Here is a 22,597-nt window from a genome sequence, read left to right on the forward strand (position 1 = left end):
GGGCGCAGACGGAATGGAATCCTCTGCATCAGAATCCTCATAAGTAGGCATGGACAAATCCAGGTCATTGGAAGAATTAGAAGAAACAGAGTCCTGATCAGAAGATTCATAATCAAACTCAGCCCTAGGCCTCTTAGAAGGGGGGAGGGGGTTGACTACCCCTGATTAGAGTAATAAGATCTTCAGCCATTCTGATCAATTGTTTTTTAGGCATAGGTGCCTGAATATGTGGCCTGGGTGTCATTTTTTAGACATAGATAGAGATTTAGGCCTTAGTATAGAAGGTGGAGTCGGTTTAATATGCAAGTCTGTAGGCCTGAAAACACCCTCAGAAGCCGGGTGCCTGCACAGCGGCTCCGAACCCATCCAAGGTAGAGACATTGGCAGGATCCATAGGTGAAGCATCTCTCAGCATACCGGACTCCAAATGTGTTTCAGTAGAGGCCTGCGAGTCAGACGTAGCAGGTATCAGGGGCTGCGAAAGCGCCTCACTGAGTACCGGGGAACTGGCGACTGGCTTAGGAGAAGCGTTGTCGGCAGTTTTGGACCTCTACTGCCTGTCTCTGTATTTTTCTTTGCGTTTTTTTTTGGAATTCTGGTAGTTGGATCGCTAACAGATGTAATTTCTGGATAATTAAACAGAGAACCGAAATATTTAGAGGCAAAAATGTACCACCGAAGGATAGTGCGCTGATTAAATAAAGCACAAAACCGACAAAGGTATGTCGTGGTCAGGGCCTAGGCAAGGAATACAGTACAAATTAAAATCTTGGTATTTGCTTTCCACAAGTAATGCAATTATTAACTTTTACTGACACCGGTAAGGAGCAAGAAAAAGTTTCCCCAACAGGGTACTTAGCTTTAAGTTGAAGACTTCAGTTCTGAAACTCAAACGAAAATTTCAGGAGTCGGCCGACCGGCACTTGTGAACTGCTTCTGCTTCGGGCACCACACGGCAAGAAAGACTGATGTAATGGCATCGGCTGCATGTTTTATACCCCTGACGACCTGACGTCAAGGAAGAAGCGACAGCAACCGATGCAGGACCCAAGACTTTGTTAAACAGGCCGACTGAGGGCAACCTGCCAGCAGATTACACAAATGTAATGACTGCAACAGTGAAACACAAAGAACATCTCAGTGTGATAGGAAATGAAAATAAAAATAAAAATCTAACTTGTATCAACAAGAAGTGCTGACTATAACCTGGGGTCATCTCTCAAGTGTCATGCTTTTCAAAGGTAATGGAGGTCTGAAGAAGCAGTGAGGCACAAGAATTATTGCAGAAAGGTGAGGAGTTAGAACTTGGAAATATCCTAAAGGTGTTGAGCTAACTAGAACCTGCGGCAGCTAAATGCTATATACTGACGTGATGTACCGGATGATGTAAAATTACTTGGTTTACACATATTTTCATACAATTAAAATGTAAGCAGAACAACTTAGTGCAGAGATAGAAAACTTGTCCTGGCACAAAAGACAGTAGAAAGGCTTACCTTAGAAACAAAACATACTGAATAAGCTGGCCCTAATCAAAGAACACAGACATCTGCTTCATGTAACACACTACACTACAATATCAAATAAGTTATGCATCTGCTTTAGGGCCGCCCTCCTCCCAAAATATCTGGTGCCTACTATGGTAAAGAACTTAAATGAGAATTCTGCACCCAGGAACACTATAATCATCATAATGCACATTGCTTTCAATCGAAGTCTGATGACACTAGGAACAAACAATCACAGTGTAACTATTAATCTATAAAAACATGCATCGACAATACACTAACATCATGAACTGCTATCAAAAACAAGGTTCCCTGCCCAACTCTGTTGCTGTAGAGGTATAAAGCCTGGACTACAGCCACAGGTGCAGAACTATAAAGCCCTGACTACAGCCTCAAGGAAACTGGGTTCTATTAGTGGCTCAGGTGTCTGCTGGAGATGGTGTGTGTGTGTGTGTGTGTGGGGGGGGGGGGGCAGATGAGGGGCTGTACAAGGCCACAATCTCTTGGAGAAGGGGAGGAGGCATGGCAAAAAGGATAATCAGGGGAAAGGCATTCAGCCACCAAGCTTGTTCAGCTACAGGTTTTATCATAAGTGCAGTGCACAGGGGGTGTGGACTCAAATTAGAAAGGCACTGTAGCTTAGCTATGGTCACCTGTTCCACTGACTAGGAGAGGGATTAGGATCCATCACATATGTTGTCTTAACGGTCAGGATGCTAACAAGAGCTCAAACCACCCTCATGTTGCCTATGTGATGGCCCTTCTGAATGGTTCTCGCTTCCACATCAAGGAGATGAACGAACAGGCCCAAGTTTGATCGGGGGATATCTTGATGGTTAGTAGGCAAGGAGAACAAAAACAAACTAGAAAAAAAATGAAGGCTCCCTGCATCTCATTCATTTACAATGAACATGATAATGCAACAAATTATGCTTAAATCAGTAGCAAATAGGAAGCTATCCTTTGTGTATACTACTGAAGAGGAGTATCTGGAACATATATGCAGCTCTGAAAACCCTACCATCCATAATGTCACAAATATCACCGAGAAAAATGAAAATGTTGTAGGGTTTATCCGATGCCAAATGCAAACAGACCAATGAAGTTTTATATGATGGAAGAAGTGAAGCATTTCAAAGGAATCACACTGTAGTTGCATTCCTACAGAAGGGTACACAACAAGAAAAGTACTAAGACAAACAATTTGAACAAATAGCTCAGGGACAATGCAAATCCTCACCCCCCCCCCCCCCCAATAAGCAAATGTAAGGAACAGCATTCTAAAGACTGCAAGATTAAAAACAAAAATCATGCATGATACAGCTTCATTTTTTTGTGGTTCTGAAAAGGAAAAGCTACACGTTAGCCACAATCAGCATAGGGAAAAAGCAGAATTAGTGAAGTCTGTGTTTAAGCCTTTTGGAGATTCACATTTACAATACTGTAAGACATGTCAGCTCTCACTATGTAGAATTAGTGTATCCCACTAAGCATCCAATAACCAAAAGAAACATTAAATACATTTGGATTTTACTCTGCTGCTATAAATGGTATTTGTTTCATCACATAAAACAAAATTCATGTGGTCATCATCTTATAAATATACGCAAAACAGTTAAACAAGTTAGGAAAAACAAAGTAGTAATTTCATAAAAACTTTGGCAAGACTTTTTCCACATACCCTCACACATAAAAGGAAATGTCAATTACCAATCTTCACAAGCTGTATCCACTGAACACCTTTTGTACCGATTGCGACGAGTGAGAACCCAATGGTGGCACCCACAATGCAATGTGTGCCTGATATTGGAAGTTTCAAGAATGAAGCAATCAGCTGCCAGACGGCTGACCCTGTGGAAATAAAGTAAAAGTCAGGCAACCTAAGATTTTTAATGCTGTTCAGGTAAGTACATTTTATCAAAGTTTGCGTTCTCTTACATCTGCTGGCAAGAGAACATTTGGTCACCCTCTAGCCTTAAATCTAACACCAAAGAGCACAAAGTACCACCTTTGTGTGTGAGCACTCACCATAGAAACTTGAATTAGGGATGACACTTTTAGATGCCTAAAGTGGGACTTGTCTGTTTCAAAAGACAAGATATTTTGCAGGATAAACCATACCCACACCCACTACAAATTACTGCATGTCACACTTTGCCAAAATAATCTTACAGATTTTATGTTGTTTGTATTTTATATCATACTAAGGTGGAATATAAACAGAATATGTGTTCTACATCACTATTAGAGGAAAGTGTGAAAACCTTTTTGTCCTAAAATCTCAGGACATTTGCAGTTTTTCATGTTTTTTTTTCACAGGGCACAACTGTCCAAACAGGGACTGTGCTATGTAAAGAGAGAGACAGGGGGCAATCCTAATATAACAGAACAATCATTGTTGCAATAGAATTCCTTACAAATAGAAATTAGCCACAGGTATGTTTCAGTCCTTCTAGCTTGACTTAAAACCGTCAGATGTTTCCAGAACCTAGCTGATCCCCTCCTCAGCCCAAGAACATCAGCAAGATTCTCAGCTGTAAAAGAGGAGCGTAACCTGTACCATATTCTGTCCTTTTATGGTGAATCGAACCACAAGTGTGCCTACCTGGGAAAGGTGTCCACGGCATACATAGAGAAGGGCTTAACCTGCACTAATGTTAAAGGTGTCCAAAAGATCCCCTCAGAGTGAAGAAAAATTATATGACTTGAGCTGTGGCACTTGCCTTAAATACAGAGGTCTGTAGTCGGTGCACCTAGAAAGGTATGGGGTTCTGTTGTCACTACAGTCAACTAGGGTGTGTGTGTGTGTGCGCGCACTTGCTTGACAGAGAAAGCCTTTTAATTGGCTGGGAAACCAGAAATTCATCCATGGTTTGGCACTTATGTCTCTAATGGACACAGGTAACCTGTAAATGGTTCATCTCCCAGGCCCCTGCTTACACTTATCAAGGGTATCAGAACTTGTCAGAGATTTGCGATGCATGACTAGGCTTAAAAAGGCCCTTGTCGTCGTTAGCCTAGTAAACACCTATGAACCTATGACAAAACCACACCAAGAAGTTAATCAAGCTTATTGAATGATCCATTATTTTCTTGTACCTATTTAATAAGGGTATTAAGGAAGCTTGTTTACTCACTCTAAGGTGCAAAGCTTTTCTTGTACAACTGCATAAAGGTAGGTCATCACCTGAAACAAAATCTAAGACACAATGCTGTGCTGAACAGTAAAAAAAAAAATCATCAACTCTCCTAATACATTAAGTCAAACTCCTTAATCAGCATGTCCCAGTATGGATTTAAAAAGTGTTATTCAAACAGCACAACTCTTATCAGTCTCAAATGATATCTAGAAATGATTGGAACACTGAGGCTGTTAGGCCTTGTTCCTACCCAAGGCTTTCAACACTTAGTCATATTCACTTTCATCAAGACTTGGCACTAAATACCAACACAGTCAACTGGTTCAATAGCTACCAAAACATAAGTAGAGAGTCAGTGCTACACCTGCAATTCAGTATGTAGATTAATGCAATACTATACAAGTACCTTGTAAGAGCTCAAGCCAAACTGCAAGAAGAATTCTCCAACTTTGAATACTGGTTCAAGGACTTCTCTCATATCCCCCCCCCCCCCACCAAAACAAAGTTCAATCCTTTTATGCACTAGATACTGATATAACATCAATAACCTTGACCTTCTTACTTCTACCTCTAATGTAATTCCCCCCAAAAGGTAGCAACATCAAATACCTATAGACTATTGTTGCCAACTCCCTGTCAATTGACACTCACAGGCGCACACAAAGCAAGGAATTGTAACCAATGATGAATTGCCTTACCATGTTATCAAACTCTTAACAGCAAACTAATCACTTCACTCGTTCTCCAAACTCTTCTACATCAGCATCTGCCTCCTCAGGGATGTTTCCTCAAGTAAAAAATCTCTAACCTAAAATACGTTTATTACCACTCTGATAAAACACGATCTAGCTTCACCTAAAATCCACCATTGCAAAATCTACACAAGGCAAAACGGACATCTTGTACAAACAAGACTCTCTCTTTCTTATTGTCTGTTTTCATTTCCACCCTATCAAAGCCATCTTTCCAAACACTTCTTCCTTGTTTGATCAATATTTCTCCTTACAAGGCGAACTTGTTCATCAAGAGCTTGACTTGTAAAATAACCTAGAAGTCACTCTAGATTCATAGATGAAAATCTGCCCAAGGATATTATGTGCATCATGCCACCCTTAATGCATAAGCATAAGTCAGCAAACAAAGGCGAGAAGTACTGCTGAAACTGAATTCATCCTCAAGTCTTGGTAAGTACCTTCACAAGGTGGACCCTCTTTCACAAAATCTCACCAAGATGACACTGATATATAGACTGTGTTTTGCGTAGTATATATCATGGACAGAAGTAGGTCAAAAAATTATAAAAGACACCTGGGTGCACAAGACTCGGGATAAAAATGTCTAATCTTGGTAGGTGCACTGGTGCCAGGACTGGAAAATGACAGTGGAGAATCCTCAAAATATGGAAGCATTCCTACAATGGGGCTAGGCCAGGCCCAGGGGGAGGATGGCTGCCCTGTTGTAGAAGGAAGCATCAGTCCACAAAATATCATAAAAACTGAGGCCATCAATACGAAAAAGGCAGCCCCAAAGATATTCAAAGAGAAATATAAGTAAAGGCATCCACATATGGACAAATTAAAAAAATATATACATCACAAAGAGGGAATGTAGAAAAGCTCAGTAATGGAGCAGTTAAAGAAATAGAAACTGAGGTTATGGAGTACCTGTGAAGTGAACGATTCAGTGTAGAAAATCTAACTCAGAAAGCATCACAGTAGGATAGAGCAAGAGATGTCCAAATTAGGAGAAACCAGTAAAACGGGAAGCAACTGGACAGTTGCCATATAAAGACATTTTGGAGCTTTCCACCGGAAACCAGTAAAAATGTTCACCTGAAGCTGGGTGACAAAAGAAGAAACAGGAAAATGTGGCAACTCTGATGCAGTCAATGTTGAAAGGAACAGAACAAAATACTCAAAGGCAGAAGGATGAAAGCAATGCACAGTATTATGACGGAGCAGAAAAGTACAGTTTTGTACCTACCATAAATGTAGATGTTCGTGCTAATACAGCTGCAGTCATAACAGATGGGTTTTCCTGCCGTCAGGCGGTCCTCGGTCGGCAATTCCAAAGTCTAGGTCCGGCCGGGTTGTCGCCGCTTCCTCCCGACGTCAGTGCGACAGCAGTATAAAAGATCCAGCAGACGCCATTTTCTTCAGTTTTTCTTGCCCCAGATGTCAGGTGCCCCCAGAAGGAAGGCAATACATAAAATTATGTAATAATGCAATGCAATATAATCAAAAAACAGTAGTTGCAAGCAAATACACGGATATTGGCAAAGGATCTTGCCACCCCATAGTGCCTTTTTAGGCAAGGCTCAAATGATAAACCTACACCCTAGAAAACAAAATGGAGAAAACTAAGGGTAATACTGCTCAATGCCAGAAGTCTAAACCTCAAGATGCACGCCAAGCCCTCCTCAGTATGGAGAACATCGATGTCTGTGCTGTGACTGAAACCTGGTTCAAGGCTCCTGAGAGCACCCCAGCACCATCAGGTTATACCATATCATGCGTTCGGAACCAAAATCCGGACCGAACCACAAAAGGAGGGAGTATCCATATTCATAAAGGATACCCACACCTCCAGGTCAGTGGCAACGCAGCATCGGAGACCATCCAGGTGCAATTAACCATAGGTAAACTGCTACAGTTTGTAGCATGCTACAGACCACATTCTCAAACTCAGGAAACCCACACAGCCTTCCTGAAGACACTGGAGAGTATGAATGTCTCTCCAAACACCATCATATTGGGTGACTTCAACTACCCAAACATAGACTGGGAACATTACTCAAGCCCCAACACCTAGCCCAAAGGTTCCTGGAGTTCATAAACTCAAATGCTATGGAACAACTAGTCACCATCCCACAAGAAGAAAATATACTAGACCTGATCATCACAAACATGGGGACAAAATGCTCCACAGAAGTATATCCCTCATTGGTGAGATCAGACCATAAATTAATCTCACTGGAGATCCACATCCCCCACCCCCAGCAAAAAGACCACAGTGAAGAACTTCTCAAAAGCAAACAAGACTTCTTAAGACTGGAGTGGTATCCTTCAAGGTCCCCGAGCCAGTGGAAACCACAACCCACGCTGCTGAAACCCTTACAAATGCCTTCAACGAGCACCTCCAGGAATGTATGGATCAAGCAATCCCTAATAAAATCAAGACCCTTTCCACCAAAGGCAGGCCGGTCTGGTGGACCCCAGCCATAAACAAACTCTACAACAAGAGGAGAAAGCTACTACATGACCGAGCAAAATCCCTAAAAGGGAAGGCATCTCAGATCAATACTAGCAAAAAACTACGATCACTCATAAAATCATCCAAGGCCAACTTTGAGAGAAAAATCGCTAATGACACAATAGACAATCATAAGGCCTTCTTTAGCTATGCTAGAAACCTGGGTGGAAACTCCCAGATATGCTCAGAATTAGTCCAAAATGATAAAAAAATCACTGAACCCACAGACATTGCCAACATACTGGCAGACAGGTTCAGTGCAAATTTCTCCTCCCCCCCAAAAGGAGAAATATCTATCCCACCAGAGTCTAGCCTCCCAAACATCTCAGATGCCCAGGTGAGAGCTGCTCTCTAAAGCAAAAACACAGCATCAATGGGACCGACGGTGTCCCCAGCTGTGTGCACCTAACTCAATGAGGAACTAAACCCACACATAAGGCTGCTGTTTAATCTTTGCCTTACTACAGGATAATGCACCCAAAGAATGGCGAGGGTTAACAACAAGCAAGAGTAGGTCAGAACTCAAAAACTTCCAACTTCAAACCGGAAATAGCTAATCATATCTTAAAACAATTTTCCAACCTTCTGAATACATAATCCTGCCTTCATTAAATGACCCAAATGCAAATCCTAAATAAAACCTCAGGACAATCTGTCATGATCACAACACAAATCAAGAATGACCCCGGAATTTCCTCACAAAAACTCTAACCTAACAGAACTATTACACTCTGTAACCAGTTCTACTAGCCAATCCTCCAGATTTCCAAGAAATCTAACTAAAAATCTTATTACCACTCTGATAAAACATCTTCTACCTAAAGCCACCATTGCAAATCTACCTGTAACGGACATTTGTCAAACAAGAACTCTTTCTTATTGTCTGTTTGCATTTCACCTATAAACATCCAACCTGAGAAGCTCAACCTGGCCTAGATTCACTTAGAGTGAAAATCTGCCCAAGGATAAGTTACAGTGCCATCATGCCACCCTTAATGCATAAGCATAAGTCAGCAAACAAAGAAGTAGAAGTACTGCTGAAACTGAATTCATCCCTCCAAGTCTTGGTAAGAAATTACCTTCACAAGCAGTGGACCCTCTTTCACTGTAAAAATCTCCACCAAGATGACACTGATATATAGACTGAACTAATTTGCGTAGGGTATATATCTGTGGACAGAAGTAGAGTAAAAAATTATAAAAGACACCTGGGTGCACAAGACTCGGGATAAAAAATGTCTAATACTAGTAGGTGCACACTGGGTGCCAGGACTGGAAAATGACGAGTGGAGAATCTGCCTCAAAATATGGAAGTTATTTCCTACAATGGGGCTAGGGCCAGGCCCAGAGGGAGGGATGGCTGCCCTGTTGCAGAAGGAAGCATCAGTCCACAAGAAACTCCATCATATAAAAACTGAGGCCATCAATGAAAGAAACCCCAGCCCCAAGAAGATATTCAAAGAGAAATATAAGTAAAGGCATCCACATATGGACAAATTAAAAAATATATATACATCACAAAGAGGGAGATGTAGAAAGAAAGCTCAGTAATGGAGAAAGTTAAAAGAAAGCCAGAAACTGAGGTTATGGAGTACTTATTTTGTGAAGTAGAACGATTCAGTGTAGAAAAATCTAACTCCAGAAAGCTTATCACAGTAGGATAGGAAGGCAAGAGACAAACCAAATTAGGAGAAACCAGTAAAGCGGGAGAAGCAACTGGACGAGGTTGCACATATAAAAGAACATTTTGGAGCTTTCACGGAAACCAGTAAAAATGTTCACCTGAAGCTGGAGTGACAAAAGAAGAAACAGGAGGAAATGGCAACTCTTGAGTGCAGTCAATGTTGAAAAGGAACAGAACAAAAAATACTCTCAAAAGGCAGAAGGGATGAAAGCAATGCACAGTATTTATGGTACGGAGCAGAAAAGTACAGTTTTGTACCTACCATAAATGTAGAGTGTTCGAGTGCTAGCCAGCTGCAAGCTTCATAACAGATGGGTTTTCCTGCCGTCCAGAGGCGGGTCCTCGGTCACGGTCGAATTCCAAAGTTCTAGGTCCGGCGTCGTCAAGCTGTCTTGAAAGCCGAAGCTTCCTCCCGGCGTCAGTGCGACAGCAGTATAAAAGATCCAGCAGACGCCATTTTCTTTCAGTTTTTTTTCACTTTGGCCCCAGATGTCAGGTGCCCCCGAAGAAGGAAGGCAATACATAAAATTATGTAATAATGCAATGCAATATAATCAAAAAAAACCAGTAGTTGCAAGCAATTTACGAGATATTACTTCAAAGGATCTTGCCACCCCATAAGTACCTTTTTAGGCAAGGCTCAAATGATAAAACCTATCACCTAGAAAAACAAAAAAAAAAAAAATGGAGAAAAACTAAGGGTAATACTGCCTCAATGCCAGAAGTCTAAATCCCTCAAGATGCAATTTTCCCTCGAGCCCCTCCCTCAGTATGGAGAACATCGATGTCTGTGGCTGTGACTGAAACCTGGTTCAAGCTGCTCCTGAGAAAGGCACCTAGCAGCACCATCAGGTTATACCTCATATCATGCGTTCGGAACCAAAATCCCGGACTCGAAGATCCACAAAAAGGAGGGGAGTATCCATATTCGCCAAGGATACCCACACCCTCCAGGTCAGTGGCAAATCTAACTGCGAGCATCGAGGAGCACCATCCAGGTGCAATGTAACCATAGGTAAAACTGCCCACTTACCAGTTTGTAAAGCATGCTACTTTAGAACCACATTCTCCAAACCTCCGGAAACCCACACAGCCTTCCTGAAGACACTGGAGAGTATGAATGTCTCTCTCAAACACCATCATGTTAATTGGGTGACTTCAACTACCCAAACATAGACTACACGGGAACATTACTCAAACCCCCAACACCCTAGCCCAAAAGGTTCCTGGGAGTTCATAAACTCAAATACTATGGAACAACTGAGTCACCATCCCCACAGAAGAAGAAAAATATAGTACTAGACCTGATCCATCATAAAACATGGGGGACAAAATGCTCCACACCGGAAGTATATATCCCTGTTTCATTTTGAGGGTGACGGCGGCGGATCAGACCCTAAATGTGTCGAAATCTCACTGGATCAGATCCATACCCGCCTCCCCCACCCCCAGCAAAAAAAGACCACAGTGAGAAGAACTTCTCAAAAGCAAACTTCGTGACTTCTTAAGACTGGAGTGGTATCCTTCAAAGCTGTCCCCGAGCCAGTGGAAAGCACAACCCACGCCAAGCTGAGCCGCCCACTGGAGTCTGCCTCTTTCCCTGGCAGGCACCTCCAGGAATGTATGGATCAAGCAATCCCTAATAAAATCAAGACCCTTTCCACCACTGCAAGGCAGGCGCCCGGGTCTGGGTGGACCCCAGCCTACAAACAAACTCTACAATGAAGAGGAGAAAGCTACTACATGAGGCGAGCAGGCGTCCCTAAAAGGGAGAGGCATCTGTGATCAATACTAGTAAAACTACGGATCACTCCGCCATAAACTCATCCAAGGCCAACTTTGGGGAGAAAATCGTCTAATGACACAATAGACAATCATAAGGCCTTATTTAGCTATGCTTACAAAACCTGGGTTGGGAAACTCCCGTGATGAAAAAAAACATGCTCCAGAATTAGTCCAAAAAAGAATGATAAAAGAAAAATCACTGAACCCACAGACTGTTTGCTAACTTATACTGACAGACAGGTTCACAGTGCAAATTTCTCCTCCCTCCTCCTCAAAAGCGCGAGTAGAAATATCTATCCCACCAGAGTCTAGCCTCCCAAAACATCTCAAAGATGCCCAGGTGGGAGAGCTGCTCTTCTAGTAAAGCAAAAACACAGCATCCAATGGGACCGGACGGTGTCCCCAGCTGTGTGCTACACGAAACTCAATGAGGGAACTAAACCTGTCACACACCAGGCTGCTGTTTAATCTTTGCCCTTTACTACAGGACACGCGTGCCAAAGAATGGCGTGCGGCAACTGTGGTGTCCCACTCCACAAAGGCGGTGCTTCTACGTGACCCTGAAATTGCACTTCGCCGCATACAGCTTGATCGAGCTTCTCGTCTGCCAAAAGCTATGGAGAGGATCATAATGGAACTCATAAATAAAGACATTGGGGACACCTAGGGCACACTGGATCCCTACCCAGCTTTTGGCTTTGTCAAGGGCAGATCCTGCACCTCTTGAACTTGGCTCGACTTTTTCGAAACAGTCACTAAGGCCATTGATGAAGGGTGAGGCAGTTCACACAGCCTACCTTGACCCTGCAAAAAGCTGTTCGACAGAATACCCCAATCGGGCATCGCCGAAAAGATCACTGAAGCTTCAGATATGTGCCAAGCCCCATATGTCACAACATGGGTTGCAAACTGGCTCAAGGACAGAACACACAGGGTTAGAGTTGCTGGGTGCCATGTCAGACTCAAAAGCCGGGTCACGCAGTGGTGTCCCACAGGGCTCCAGTCCACCTGGGCCCCCTCTTGACCCCGGCAGTATTTGATTTTTCTGAAGTGCGGAAGGCAAACATGGGGGGGATTGCTGGCTGAATAAAAATTTACGGGCAGATGACTGCAAACTGGGCACCTTTATAATTGACACTCCATCAGACACAGACATCCTCCAGAGAGAGGTTCTCTATAAAGCCAGGATAACTTCAGACTGCCAGAGCCATGGCCTTAAGCTAAATGCCAAAGCAAAAATGTATAGTCGCATACCCTTTGGGAAAAACAAGGTAACCCCTATAATTACCACACAAGTGGTAATCCATTAACACGGAAGAAGTTGCTCCAGGGACCTGGGGACCCAGAGTTGACAATGTAACTCTCTTTTGACACTCACATTGCCAAAGTGGTTGTGGAAGACCTTTCACTACCATTTGCCCACCTGATCATTGAGAAGGGATTCGTGATCCAGATCAGGAGGAGGTCATTTGCACCCCCTGTACTCTTCACTCTTATCAGACCAATGATTGAGCCACACTGCGCCCATTCGAATGTACCTTACTCCCGACACCTGCAGCCAAGTTCGGAAGAAGACCCCAAAAGTTCCTCACCAAAAGGATAAGGCTCAAACATATGTCATACGATGCCCGACCGAAGAAACTCCAGCTCTATTCAGTTGCATGCACCCATCTTGCTCAGAGGTGATCTGTTGCTCGACATACAAGGAGGCCCATGTCCAACCCACAGGAATTAATGGACATGCTGCACCCTCAGGTAATCAAAATCCAAATCCACCGTAGAGCCACGAGAGCAAAGAGACTTAAACCTCAACACCAGATATAAATGGGTAGTGCTGGAGGGACAGATTCATCACCAGAGACTCCCTGGCTACACTATGTGGAGACAGAATCCCAGTCCATACTTGAGGCAGAGGCCCCTCACCTGACTCTGTTCACGAGAAAATCTTGACGAGTGGATGGGAGAGATGGGCGTGGACAATTTACAGGTGAATCATCTCTGTGTCCACAGCTGGACAGAGGTGGCACAGCAAAACCTAATGGGTACATGCAAGATAGCCTAGTACGCTGAACTCCTATAGAACCTATGAAAAGAATACCCCAAACAGGTTGTACAGAGGGAGGTGTTGGCCGTTAGGCTCACATCCCAAGAGGGGAAGGAGGGAGGGAAACCTGGACTGCAGCTGGCAATATTAGCACTCTAGCACATCTACATGTATGGTATGTACAAAATTGTACTATATTTCTGGATTGATGCATACTAGCTGCAGTCATAACAGATGAGCAAGAATCCCAAAGCTATAAAAGCGGGTGGTAGGCACTGGAGTGGAATCCATAGGAGGAGCCAGGAGTGCCTCTGCAAGACTGCACAGTGGCAAAAGCCTGCTCTAGATTTGGAGTAAGGAGATGGTAGGTGATAGTGCTTGGAGAAGGTATGTGCGGAAGTCCAGTGGCTGCTTTCAAAATATCTTTGGTAGGAACCTCCCCTGAGGAAAAGCTGCAAGAGGTAGCTGTGGCCACTTTGTGGAGTGAGATATGATGCCTGCAGGTACAGATTTTACCATGAAAAGAGGTAACAAAACGCATATGCAGTGCGGCTATCCACTTTGAGATTGTTCATTTCAAATTGGCTTCCCTTGAGACTCTTTGCAGCACCAGGACACAGGAGTTGCTCAGATTTTCTGAAAGGCTTTGTCTCCTTGTCCAAATAATCTAGCTGTATCTGTGTTCATGTCCCAAAGGGAATCTGTAGTAGTCTTTCCCCTTTGTTTGAGGTGATTAGGGGTGGGAAGGTGGGTAGGATTGATAGCCTGGATTCAAGGCTATCCTGGATACTACCTTTGGCATAAGAAGGACAGATTGGTTAAGCCAAAAGGCCCACAACTCTGTCCTGATGGAAAATGATGAAAGACTGCACAAGCCATGAGAACACAGTAGTTCTGAAACCCCTGCTAGCTGAAGTGATTGCCAGGAGGAAGGCTGTTTTCCAAGACTTAAGTATTGCAGTCTCTGTTGAAGCAGCTTGCTCAAAAGGAGCCACAAGGTCAGTTTTCAGGGTATAAAATTGAGGTCCCCAAGCAGGTACTGGTTGTTTCATTGGGAGTTTTATATTCTTAGCCCCCTCCTGAGGAACTGTCTTAAGAGGGGTGAGAGAATAAAGGAGGATCAGTGTTGTATTCTGCAGAAATGGCTGAGGCATGGATTTTTGATGGGAGGAGAATAAAGAAAGTCAAAATTGCTTCCAGCATCTCTGCTAGGTACTGTAATATTTGGGGTAAATTCAGTATTCCAGATTTTGTGACCCTTTTCTCATTCCAGGCACTGAAAACAGTTTCCATTTTGCAAAAGTAGGCTTTTTTGTAGAGTGGTCTTCCAGGCCTCCAAGGCGACATCCTGCAACCTCCTTGGAAGTAGAGCCTGTTGTGAATTTAAAGGAGGAATCTTTCACATAAGCCTAGATTGAGTGTTTTCAGCTGACTGTGAATAGTTTTGAAGTTGTGCTGAGTCAGCAGAAAGAGGCATTAGAGGCAGGATCCATGGTGGGGGAATGCGCTTCAGGCTTTTTCAGGTGAGTGGGTACCAGTGTTGCCTTGGCCAGTCTCGGGAGCAATGAGAATCATCTTGGTCTGTCTGCTCTGGCTTTTTAGCGCTAGAACTTTGGGCAGCAGAGGAGAGGTGGAAAGGCATAGCTAACTGTCATTGTTGCTGGCTCAACTGAAGGAGAATGTGCGTCCACTTTCCCAGGCCTGTGGATGAAAAGGTCCTTGAGCCAAAATTTGTCAATTGGTGATTTCCTGTTGGAAGCAAAGTGATCTGGCGTCTGGCCTCTCCCCCATGCTTGGAGAGATTTATCTTTAACGAAAACTTGAGGTTGCAACTTCCATTCGTGTGGATCTGTCATATTTTACTGCTTAGGTTGTCTTCGCCAATTTGGTGTTTTCCTTGCCTGGCAGGTACCTGTGCTTGTAGCTTGATTTAGTAATTCAGAGCCATGTTCCAAACAGAGCAGGCTTCACCTGCAGGGGGTATGAAGTGGTGTACCCTCCTTGTTTGTTTATGCTGCAAAATTACACACTGGGTGTTACAGCTTCCATCCTTATCAATAGCACTGGCCTGGATGGCAGTAGGTCCCTTTGAAAGCTAAAATAGCGCTTTATTACTGCTAGCATTTCAACCCCACGTCTGATTGATGTGTAGGTGCTTTTCTTTTTGGGACCATTTGCCACTGAATACACACCGATCCAATAAATCATGTGCGCCCAAGCGCTTAGGGTCAGAAGGCGTATCTGTTGTGATGATTTTATTTGCTTGAGAGCTTGCAGAAATGAGAGGAGACCTGTGTTTCTTTGGCATGTTTTTGAGCCCACCACAAAATTCCTTTTGAAGACACCGGAATTAGTGGTATTACTGTTTCCAAACTGGTGGTCATTGTGTTGAGACCATGCCAGTTTTTTAGGTACCATTCAGTTTCCTCATATGAAGCCAGCACATGGGATTAGTAAATCTGCCATGCAAGATTCGCTTGCAGATCCCAGAGCCTGCAGGATTTTCCTCGGCAGTCAGCCTGGTGAGGATTTGCCCAGGATGCTTTCTGTATTGGGTTAAGTTGCCTTGCTTGTTTCTACCTACAGAAATGGAGGTGGTGACCCATCTGGGTGTTTTGTATCCAAGCTGGCACCCAGGAAAAATTATTGTTTTGAGAAAGGTTATTAGCCTTGATTTTTTTGTTGACTGTGTATCCCAGAGAATTCAACATAATATTACAAACGCATCTAGATGTGTCATAAAGTATGTGCTAATGGCACTGTCCGCAAAAACTGGATCCAGGGCGAGTCGCTTCGAGGAATAATAGGTATATGTTGTATCCCTTGAAGTCCCCTGGCAGTAGGCTTATTACTGATGCCGGAGCATTTAAGTGAACACTCTGGTAGCTTGAGTAGCCAAAGGGCAATGCAGAGAATTGAAGTAATGGGTTGAACCTGCAAGAAATCTAGAGGTATCTTCTGCAATACCTGTACGATTGGGACATGCGAAATATGTACCCTTGAGGTCCAATGTTACCAGTTGAAGACTCCCTTGCTTTTAAGCATGGGAAGAAGCTGCTGTAATGCATCTGAGCATCTAGAATTTTGGCACGAGGAAGCTAAAAATGTGTTTAGGAGCTGGATAGATCCAGAAATAGGTCTCAATCTTTTCCCCTTCCTTGGTACCAGGAATAGTCTGGTAAATAAAAGCCTTGACCCCTGTTCTTGTGGCACCGGGTACCTCTTGAATAGCTTTCATGTCCATGAGATCTGGAAATTTGTTTGTGCTCTGCCCCTTGATTGTGTGGCATAAGGCTTTGGCATGCCTCTCATTGACTTAAGAAGGGTGTGAAAGGAAATCTCGTAGCCCTCTGCCTTCAGCTCCATAATGTCCAGAATCCATTTGTCTTTATGCGACAATATGCCGATTTTCCACTGACTTAATTGCCAGCTTTTTCCTCTAAAGGTGCTGAGTTTGAGACCTTACTTGGCATGCAAAGGCGTGGAAAGTCATTATTGGTTCTTGCTTTCAGAATGGCATGTGAACTTCTCCTCACCACCTTTTGTGTGGGTGTTTGCCACGACTGTCTGCCTCCTAAATGACCCCTTGAGATTGCCCTCACCCTGCGGGCTTTCCTGTATCCTACCTCTTTGGGGGTCTGTCCGTGGCCTAGAAAGAACCAATTTTGGAAGGCCAATTTCTACTGAAACGTGGAGGTTGTACCTGTAGAAATTCATTGTGTTTGCATTGATTTTGGCCAGATTTTCTCCTCCATTTTCTTTTTAGATACCCTCCTCAGCTTTAACACCAAACAATACATCTTTTTGCAGAGGGGCATCTAGTAATGGTACAAGCTTTGACATGATCTGGTAAGGTTTGCTCTTTTCAGAGCCTGGGCATGTCTCACGTGTGACTGATCCTCCCAGTAACAACAGCAGCCCTACATGAAGCCTCTAAAGCATCAAAAACCACATTGTAAGGTATGTTTTACCTTAACTTGTTCTGCACTATGTATCAAAATCCTGCAACTCCTTCAAGTCTGAACTGTTGTTCTGGAGGTTGCTTGACACATTTTATTTCTCAACTGTGATAACAGAAGAGGTACTGGTACTTTAACATTTGGAACTGGACAGTTTAATGCCCTCATGGTTAAAATTGGCAGGCAGAGGTGCTAAACCTTTTTCCCCCACCTCTCTAAAAAGCTCTGGAATCTCTCTCTGAAGGTAATGGATTTTTAGCAGTGATGAGGCCTTTAATTCCCTTGGGACCCCTGTGGATATAGTTTCTGGGTCAGCCACATGGCTTTTTGCAACCCATAGGAATTGCGTTGTGAGTCAAGAGACCCGGTAATGGCCACTCCTGTCAGGCTTCTGACTGGAGCTGCAGCAGGTAAAGAATCTGGGTTAAGGCAGGCCTCCGAGATCACCACGTCATCTAGAGATATGTCTAAGACAGGAGGTATAGCCAGGGAGGCCTGTGCAAAAGGAGAGGAGGCAAAAAAGGAGGAAATCCCTAAGCCTTTTCTTGGAGTCTGAGGTACTGCCCAAGCTTCCCAGTGGAAATGTTCCCTCAGGGTATGTAAAGAGTTTCCCCAAAAGGAAGTAATCCCTCAGGGGGGAGACCGAGGGAATGGACCACTCTGCATCAGAATCTTCAAAAGGGGAGTAAGAATGTTCCTGGTCTTCAGAATGTTAATTGAAATAATGGAGGCCTGGTCCGAGGTAGAGGGGAGAGAGGATTGCTTCCTTCCCACTCTGGGTCCTCTTTGTCCGGGGGTTCGAGAACCCCAATAAGAGTAATCAAATCCTCCAGCCATTTTGAGCATCCTGTACACAGGGCATGGGGCCTTGGAGAGAAGGGCCCTGTGGAGCTTACTTTTTAGTATGCATGGCTTCCAGTTAGACTTGAGTAGCCCAAAGCCTTGATGGAAAAAGAAGAGGGAAGGGCCCCTGTAGACACCTTGAGCAGGTGGCGCAGGTCTATCTAAACTTCTAGTTTCACCGCCAATAAGTGGCTTCGATATCTGTAGTCGGAGTTGGGCCGAAGAAGCCTGCGACCCTCGGGCACAGAAGCAAGCCACTGTCAATGAAGTGGAGCCGACTAGTCAGGGGCTCTTTTGCCCAGGCACCTCACTGAGAATCAGACCACCTGTGGTCGGCTTTGGCATGGTGTCTGCCTGTGGAAGTCGGGCTCTCGTATGTCGTGTCCTTATCTTCGTCTTTGCCCAAAAGCCGTTGGGAGAATCGATGACATAATGTAATTAAATTTTTGCCAAATAATGTTAGAGTCCAGCCCGATGCTTAATAGTCGTCTGTTGAATGTAGCACCATGACAGGCAGGCGTTGTGGTCTGGGCCCCTGGAAGCAAGAATACAGAGGAATGAGGTTCTATCGGTGTTGCTTCCCTAAAGAAATACAATTATTAACTTCATCTGACATCTGTCAGGAGCAGAAAAGCTTTATTAAGTGCCAAGCTTTCAAAGACTTGGTTGAAAAATATTCGTAATCTCTCAGAATAGCCGAGCACTTGCGAACTGCTTCTACTTGAACTGGAAAGGCAAGAATGGCGGAAGAAAATGGTACCGGCTGGATGTACCGCTACACATAACTGGCGTCAGGAGGAGGCGGCGACAACAGATGCGGAACACCTAGACTTTTGGAATTCGACCGACGAGGACCGCCTGTGACGAAACCATTTATTTATGACTACTGACTGTATACCCGCGATGAGCATCTATCTTTTTGCATGGAAATAATAAACTAAAAATCTCTCAACACCGGGCAGAAAACTTACAAAGACCACACAGATAAATGTAAAAGAAAAGTACACAGATAAAATGTAAGCGAAAAGTACAAAATAGCAATTTACTGATGACTAAAAGGTCTATAGAACTTGGGAGCAAGGCAGAAGGTGAAAGACACTAAAAAAAAGGAAAATAGTACATTACAGGAGAGGCCTGTCTATGAGATCCTAAAGCTGGATTGAGTAAAGAAAAAAAAAAAAGTTCAAAGGTACACAGGACACCGCAAGAGTGGGATGAGCTTACTAGCCAGCCTGAGGCGCAAAGTAAGTTGAAAAGCCCTCCAAATTGAAAACCCCCAGGCCTGGATGCAGTGCCCATAACATCCTGACTAAAAGTAATGCCATCTCTGCAGTAGAACTATTTTATGTATGCACGCAAACAGACGCAATCGGTTAACAGGAAAACAATGCTACTACTTAACAATGAGCTGCAAGTTGCATTTGCAAATTAGATAAATAACATGACTACATATAAACTATACATAGGAATTGATGCTGACCAGACTTTATAGTCATTTAGAGAAAATTCAATCATGGTAATAGAACAAGGGAAATAAAAAGAAGTTGGCATGGAACAAAAGATCACCTGTTGCTAAATTAAGAAATAATGGAGACTACAAAAAGAGAGGAGAAGACATTGTGGCATGGATTATTTACAAAAGAAAAAATCGACAATATCCACTCATGGATAAAGGGGTGCTCCAAAATGTACCAAGATACACCACTGATCAATTACATTGCGATGACCATGAAACAGTGGCAGACCGCTTTCAGGTGAAAGCCATGATGAGAGCCATGTTCTCCAGGGATAAAAATTAAAGAGGGGACATTCCAGAAGATGATTCCGTACACTGCTGGCCTCCACACCCATAACCTTTTATTGTCTATACTTAACAGATTGGAAGCCTTACTTGGGTCCTAACCGACAAAAGTCTTAAAGACCTCCTCATCTTCTCTTTGATGATTTAAAACTGTATAGCTCATCAGATGAGAACTGAAAGCACAACTGAAGTCGTCAAAACTTTTCATACCCGACATAAGAATGTCATTTGATTAACGGTCCAAAATAATGCAAAGCAACCGCTTTAAGCAAGAAAACTACAGTACCAAGAAAACATCAGTTTGGGACAAGAATGTCATTTAAAGAACTTGAACGAAAGGAGTCTTCTCACAAATATTTTCCAGAACTGATAGAGGATCAGCCAATAAAACAGAACAAAATCTTGAATAAAAACTTGGTAAAGAATATTTTTAAGAACTGAATTAGAACCACAAGCTTAGCATTGACATCTGAGAAAAAAATTCAAACTATAAACCAATTTGCTCTTCCCTCATCCTAACTTTTACAGTTGTGGGTGGCCCAGCTAGCCCCAAAATATGTTGGATACGAATTAGACGGAGAAAACGAGAGTTCTTTAGCCTTCACTAAATGATTTATAAAATCGGTGCAAACTAAGATTATATTCACCATTTGAGCGGTGTAAGGCCTCCTTGAAAGTGATTACATGTCAGATCTGCAATCGTAGGGACTGCACATCTGCTGACCTCTCAGGACCCCAAACCTATAGTGGTCTTGAAACACATGAGGAGAACAAATCTGAACTTAAAACTTCCTGTAGTCTAGCAAAAGCATATCGGCGTCAAAAAGCAGGAATGGAGAAATCAGAAGCCAAAGTGAATCGAAACTCCAAGGTGAACTGACTGAATGTACTTACTTAAAAACAAAAAAAGGAAAGAAATACAAGGTGGGATCAGTTGAGAAGGAAAGAAGAGTGAAAATGCATAAATATATTTTAACTGGTATAGAAACTTCTGGAAGAACCTCATAGGAAATTAGAAAGGATGAAAGCAGGAATGGTTAAAGCAGAAGCAAATTCAAAGCAAAAGATGAAAGATTAATATTGGTGGCTATGTACACATTGGTTTTAGAGAGTCCATTGAAGATGTGGGAGAAACAGACAAATGTAAGAGTTTCCTTAAAACAAATTGGAAAAGTCTCTGCGTTGTTATATTTGTGACTTATACTAATGGCAGAAGGACTGTACACCTGAAAGGTACAATAATGTGGCAAGAAGCTGTTACTGGGGTTGTTCAAACATTATGGTACTGAAGTGGCTGAAAAACACTTTGGAAACATGAACACATAGCATCATAGAAAATCATGAAGTCATCAGGTGGGGATCTCAGTTACCAACAATTCAAGACAGATACAGAAAACCAAATGTCAGGGTCATAGAAAGAAGACAAAACTAAAATGATCACTGAAATCACTATGCCAATGACTACAATTGTCTTGCATATAGAGGAACAATATACATGTCAAGATTTTGAGCAGAAAGCAGCGCAATGTGGAAGAAAGATACCTAGACAGTTCCAATAGTAGTAGAACAGCAGGTAATTTACAAACATATTTAGACATGCTATGGCCACAACTCCCATATGAAATGCAGAAACGAGTCATTACTGGGCACTGCGAATTCACGAAAACACTACCAGCTGACATCAAAGACGAAACAATACTAATTTCATGAACTTTAATACTACTTTGACTTTTGGAGACTGGGTCCCATTCAGTCATGGTGATAGAAACTTAAAGATCTACAGAGGTAAAAAAAAAAAGGAGAGACTTGATGACAGAGCTTTGAACAAGTTTCACCAATCTTCACATACATTTTATATCAAGGCTCTTACTCATAACCTCTTAAATTTCTGAGTTTCTTCCTTCTGACCTACCTACATCAAAGCCACGGCCACTTCACATATTTGCTTACTTTCTGGATCTAGCATGCATGAACATTTTAATGGTCTACACACACATAAGCCACTATAATTCAACTGGCTGTGGCTCCAACTGTCTATACAATTACACCATCTTAACTGTTCATCCTTTTCAGCACCCAGCTTACTTGGCTTCTTACAATAGAATTGCATTTTTCAAACTGGCGTAAGTATTACTTCTTGGAACACCCCTATATTACAACAAGCTCTGTTCTATATAATTTTTTTCTCAGCTGATAAGGCTGAATGGTGAATAATCAGGTAAAGAAAAGTTTCTTGTGTAGAAGGGGCACCCGGCTTATACAAATACCCAAAACTGCATCCAGGAAGACCTTGGAGGGGACTTGTTTAAGGTTTTATTTATGTAATATCAAGACCCTTGCATGATCTACTCTGATCTCAGTCATGTCCATATAAATTACTTCTACCCCCACTCCCAGGGGTCTTGCTCAGTGATTCCCCCTTCACACCAATGACATGCGTGCTCCTTTCTCTGGTCAGGAGTCAGTCATCTCCAGTAGGGAAAATAACCCTGCAGCTCACTTATTCCCTGGCTGGAGGGCATTGTCAGATGATTCATTCCCAAGAGGGACAAGTCAGTCTTGCTGGATTGAGACTATGCTC

General features: G+C 43.0%; 1 protein-coding gene across 6 annotated transcripts in view; it reads right to left on the bottom strand.

Annotated features, from left to right (window-relative positions):
- Window positions 1–22,597, bottom strand: part of SLC20A2 (solute carrier family 20 member 2) — a 717,641-nt gene that overhangs the window by 370,863 nt on the left and 324,181 nt on the right. For all 6 annotated transcript variants that reach the window (XM_044059039.1, XM_044059042.1, XM_044059040.1 and 3 more), the window contains exon 3: window positions 3,219–3,359. In XM_044059039.1, coding sequence (XP_043914974.1) covers window positions 3,219–3,359 — 141 coding nt within the window. The remainder of the gene's footprint in view (window positions 1–3,218; window positions 3,360–22,597) is intronic.

This window comes from Protopterus annectens, chromosome 17.part0 (assembly GCF_019279795.1).
Source record: "Protopterus annectens isolate FY-2018-M chromosome 17.part0, PAN1.0, whole genome shotgun sequence".
In the NCBI taxonomy this organism is placed as follows: Eukaryota; Metazoa; Chordata; order Ceratodontiformes; family Protopteridae; genus Protopterus; species Protopterus annectens.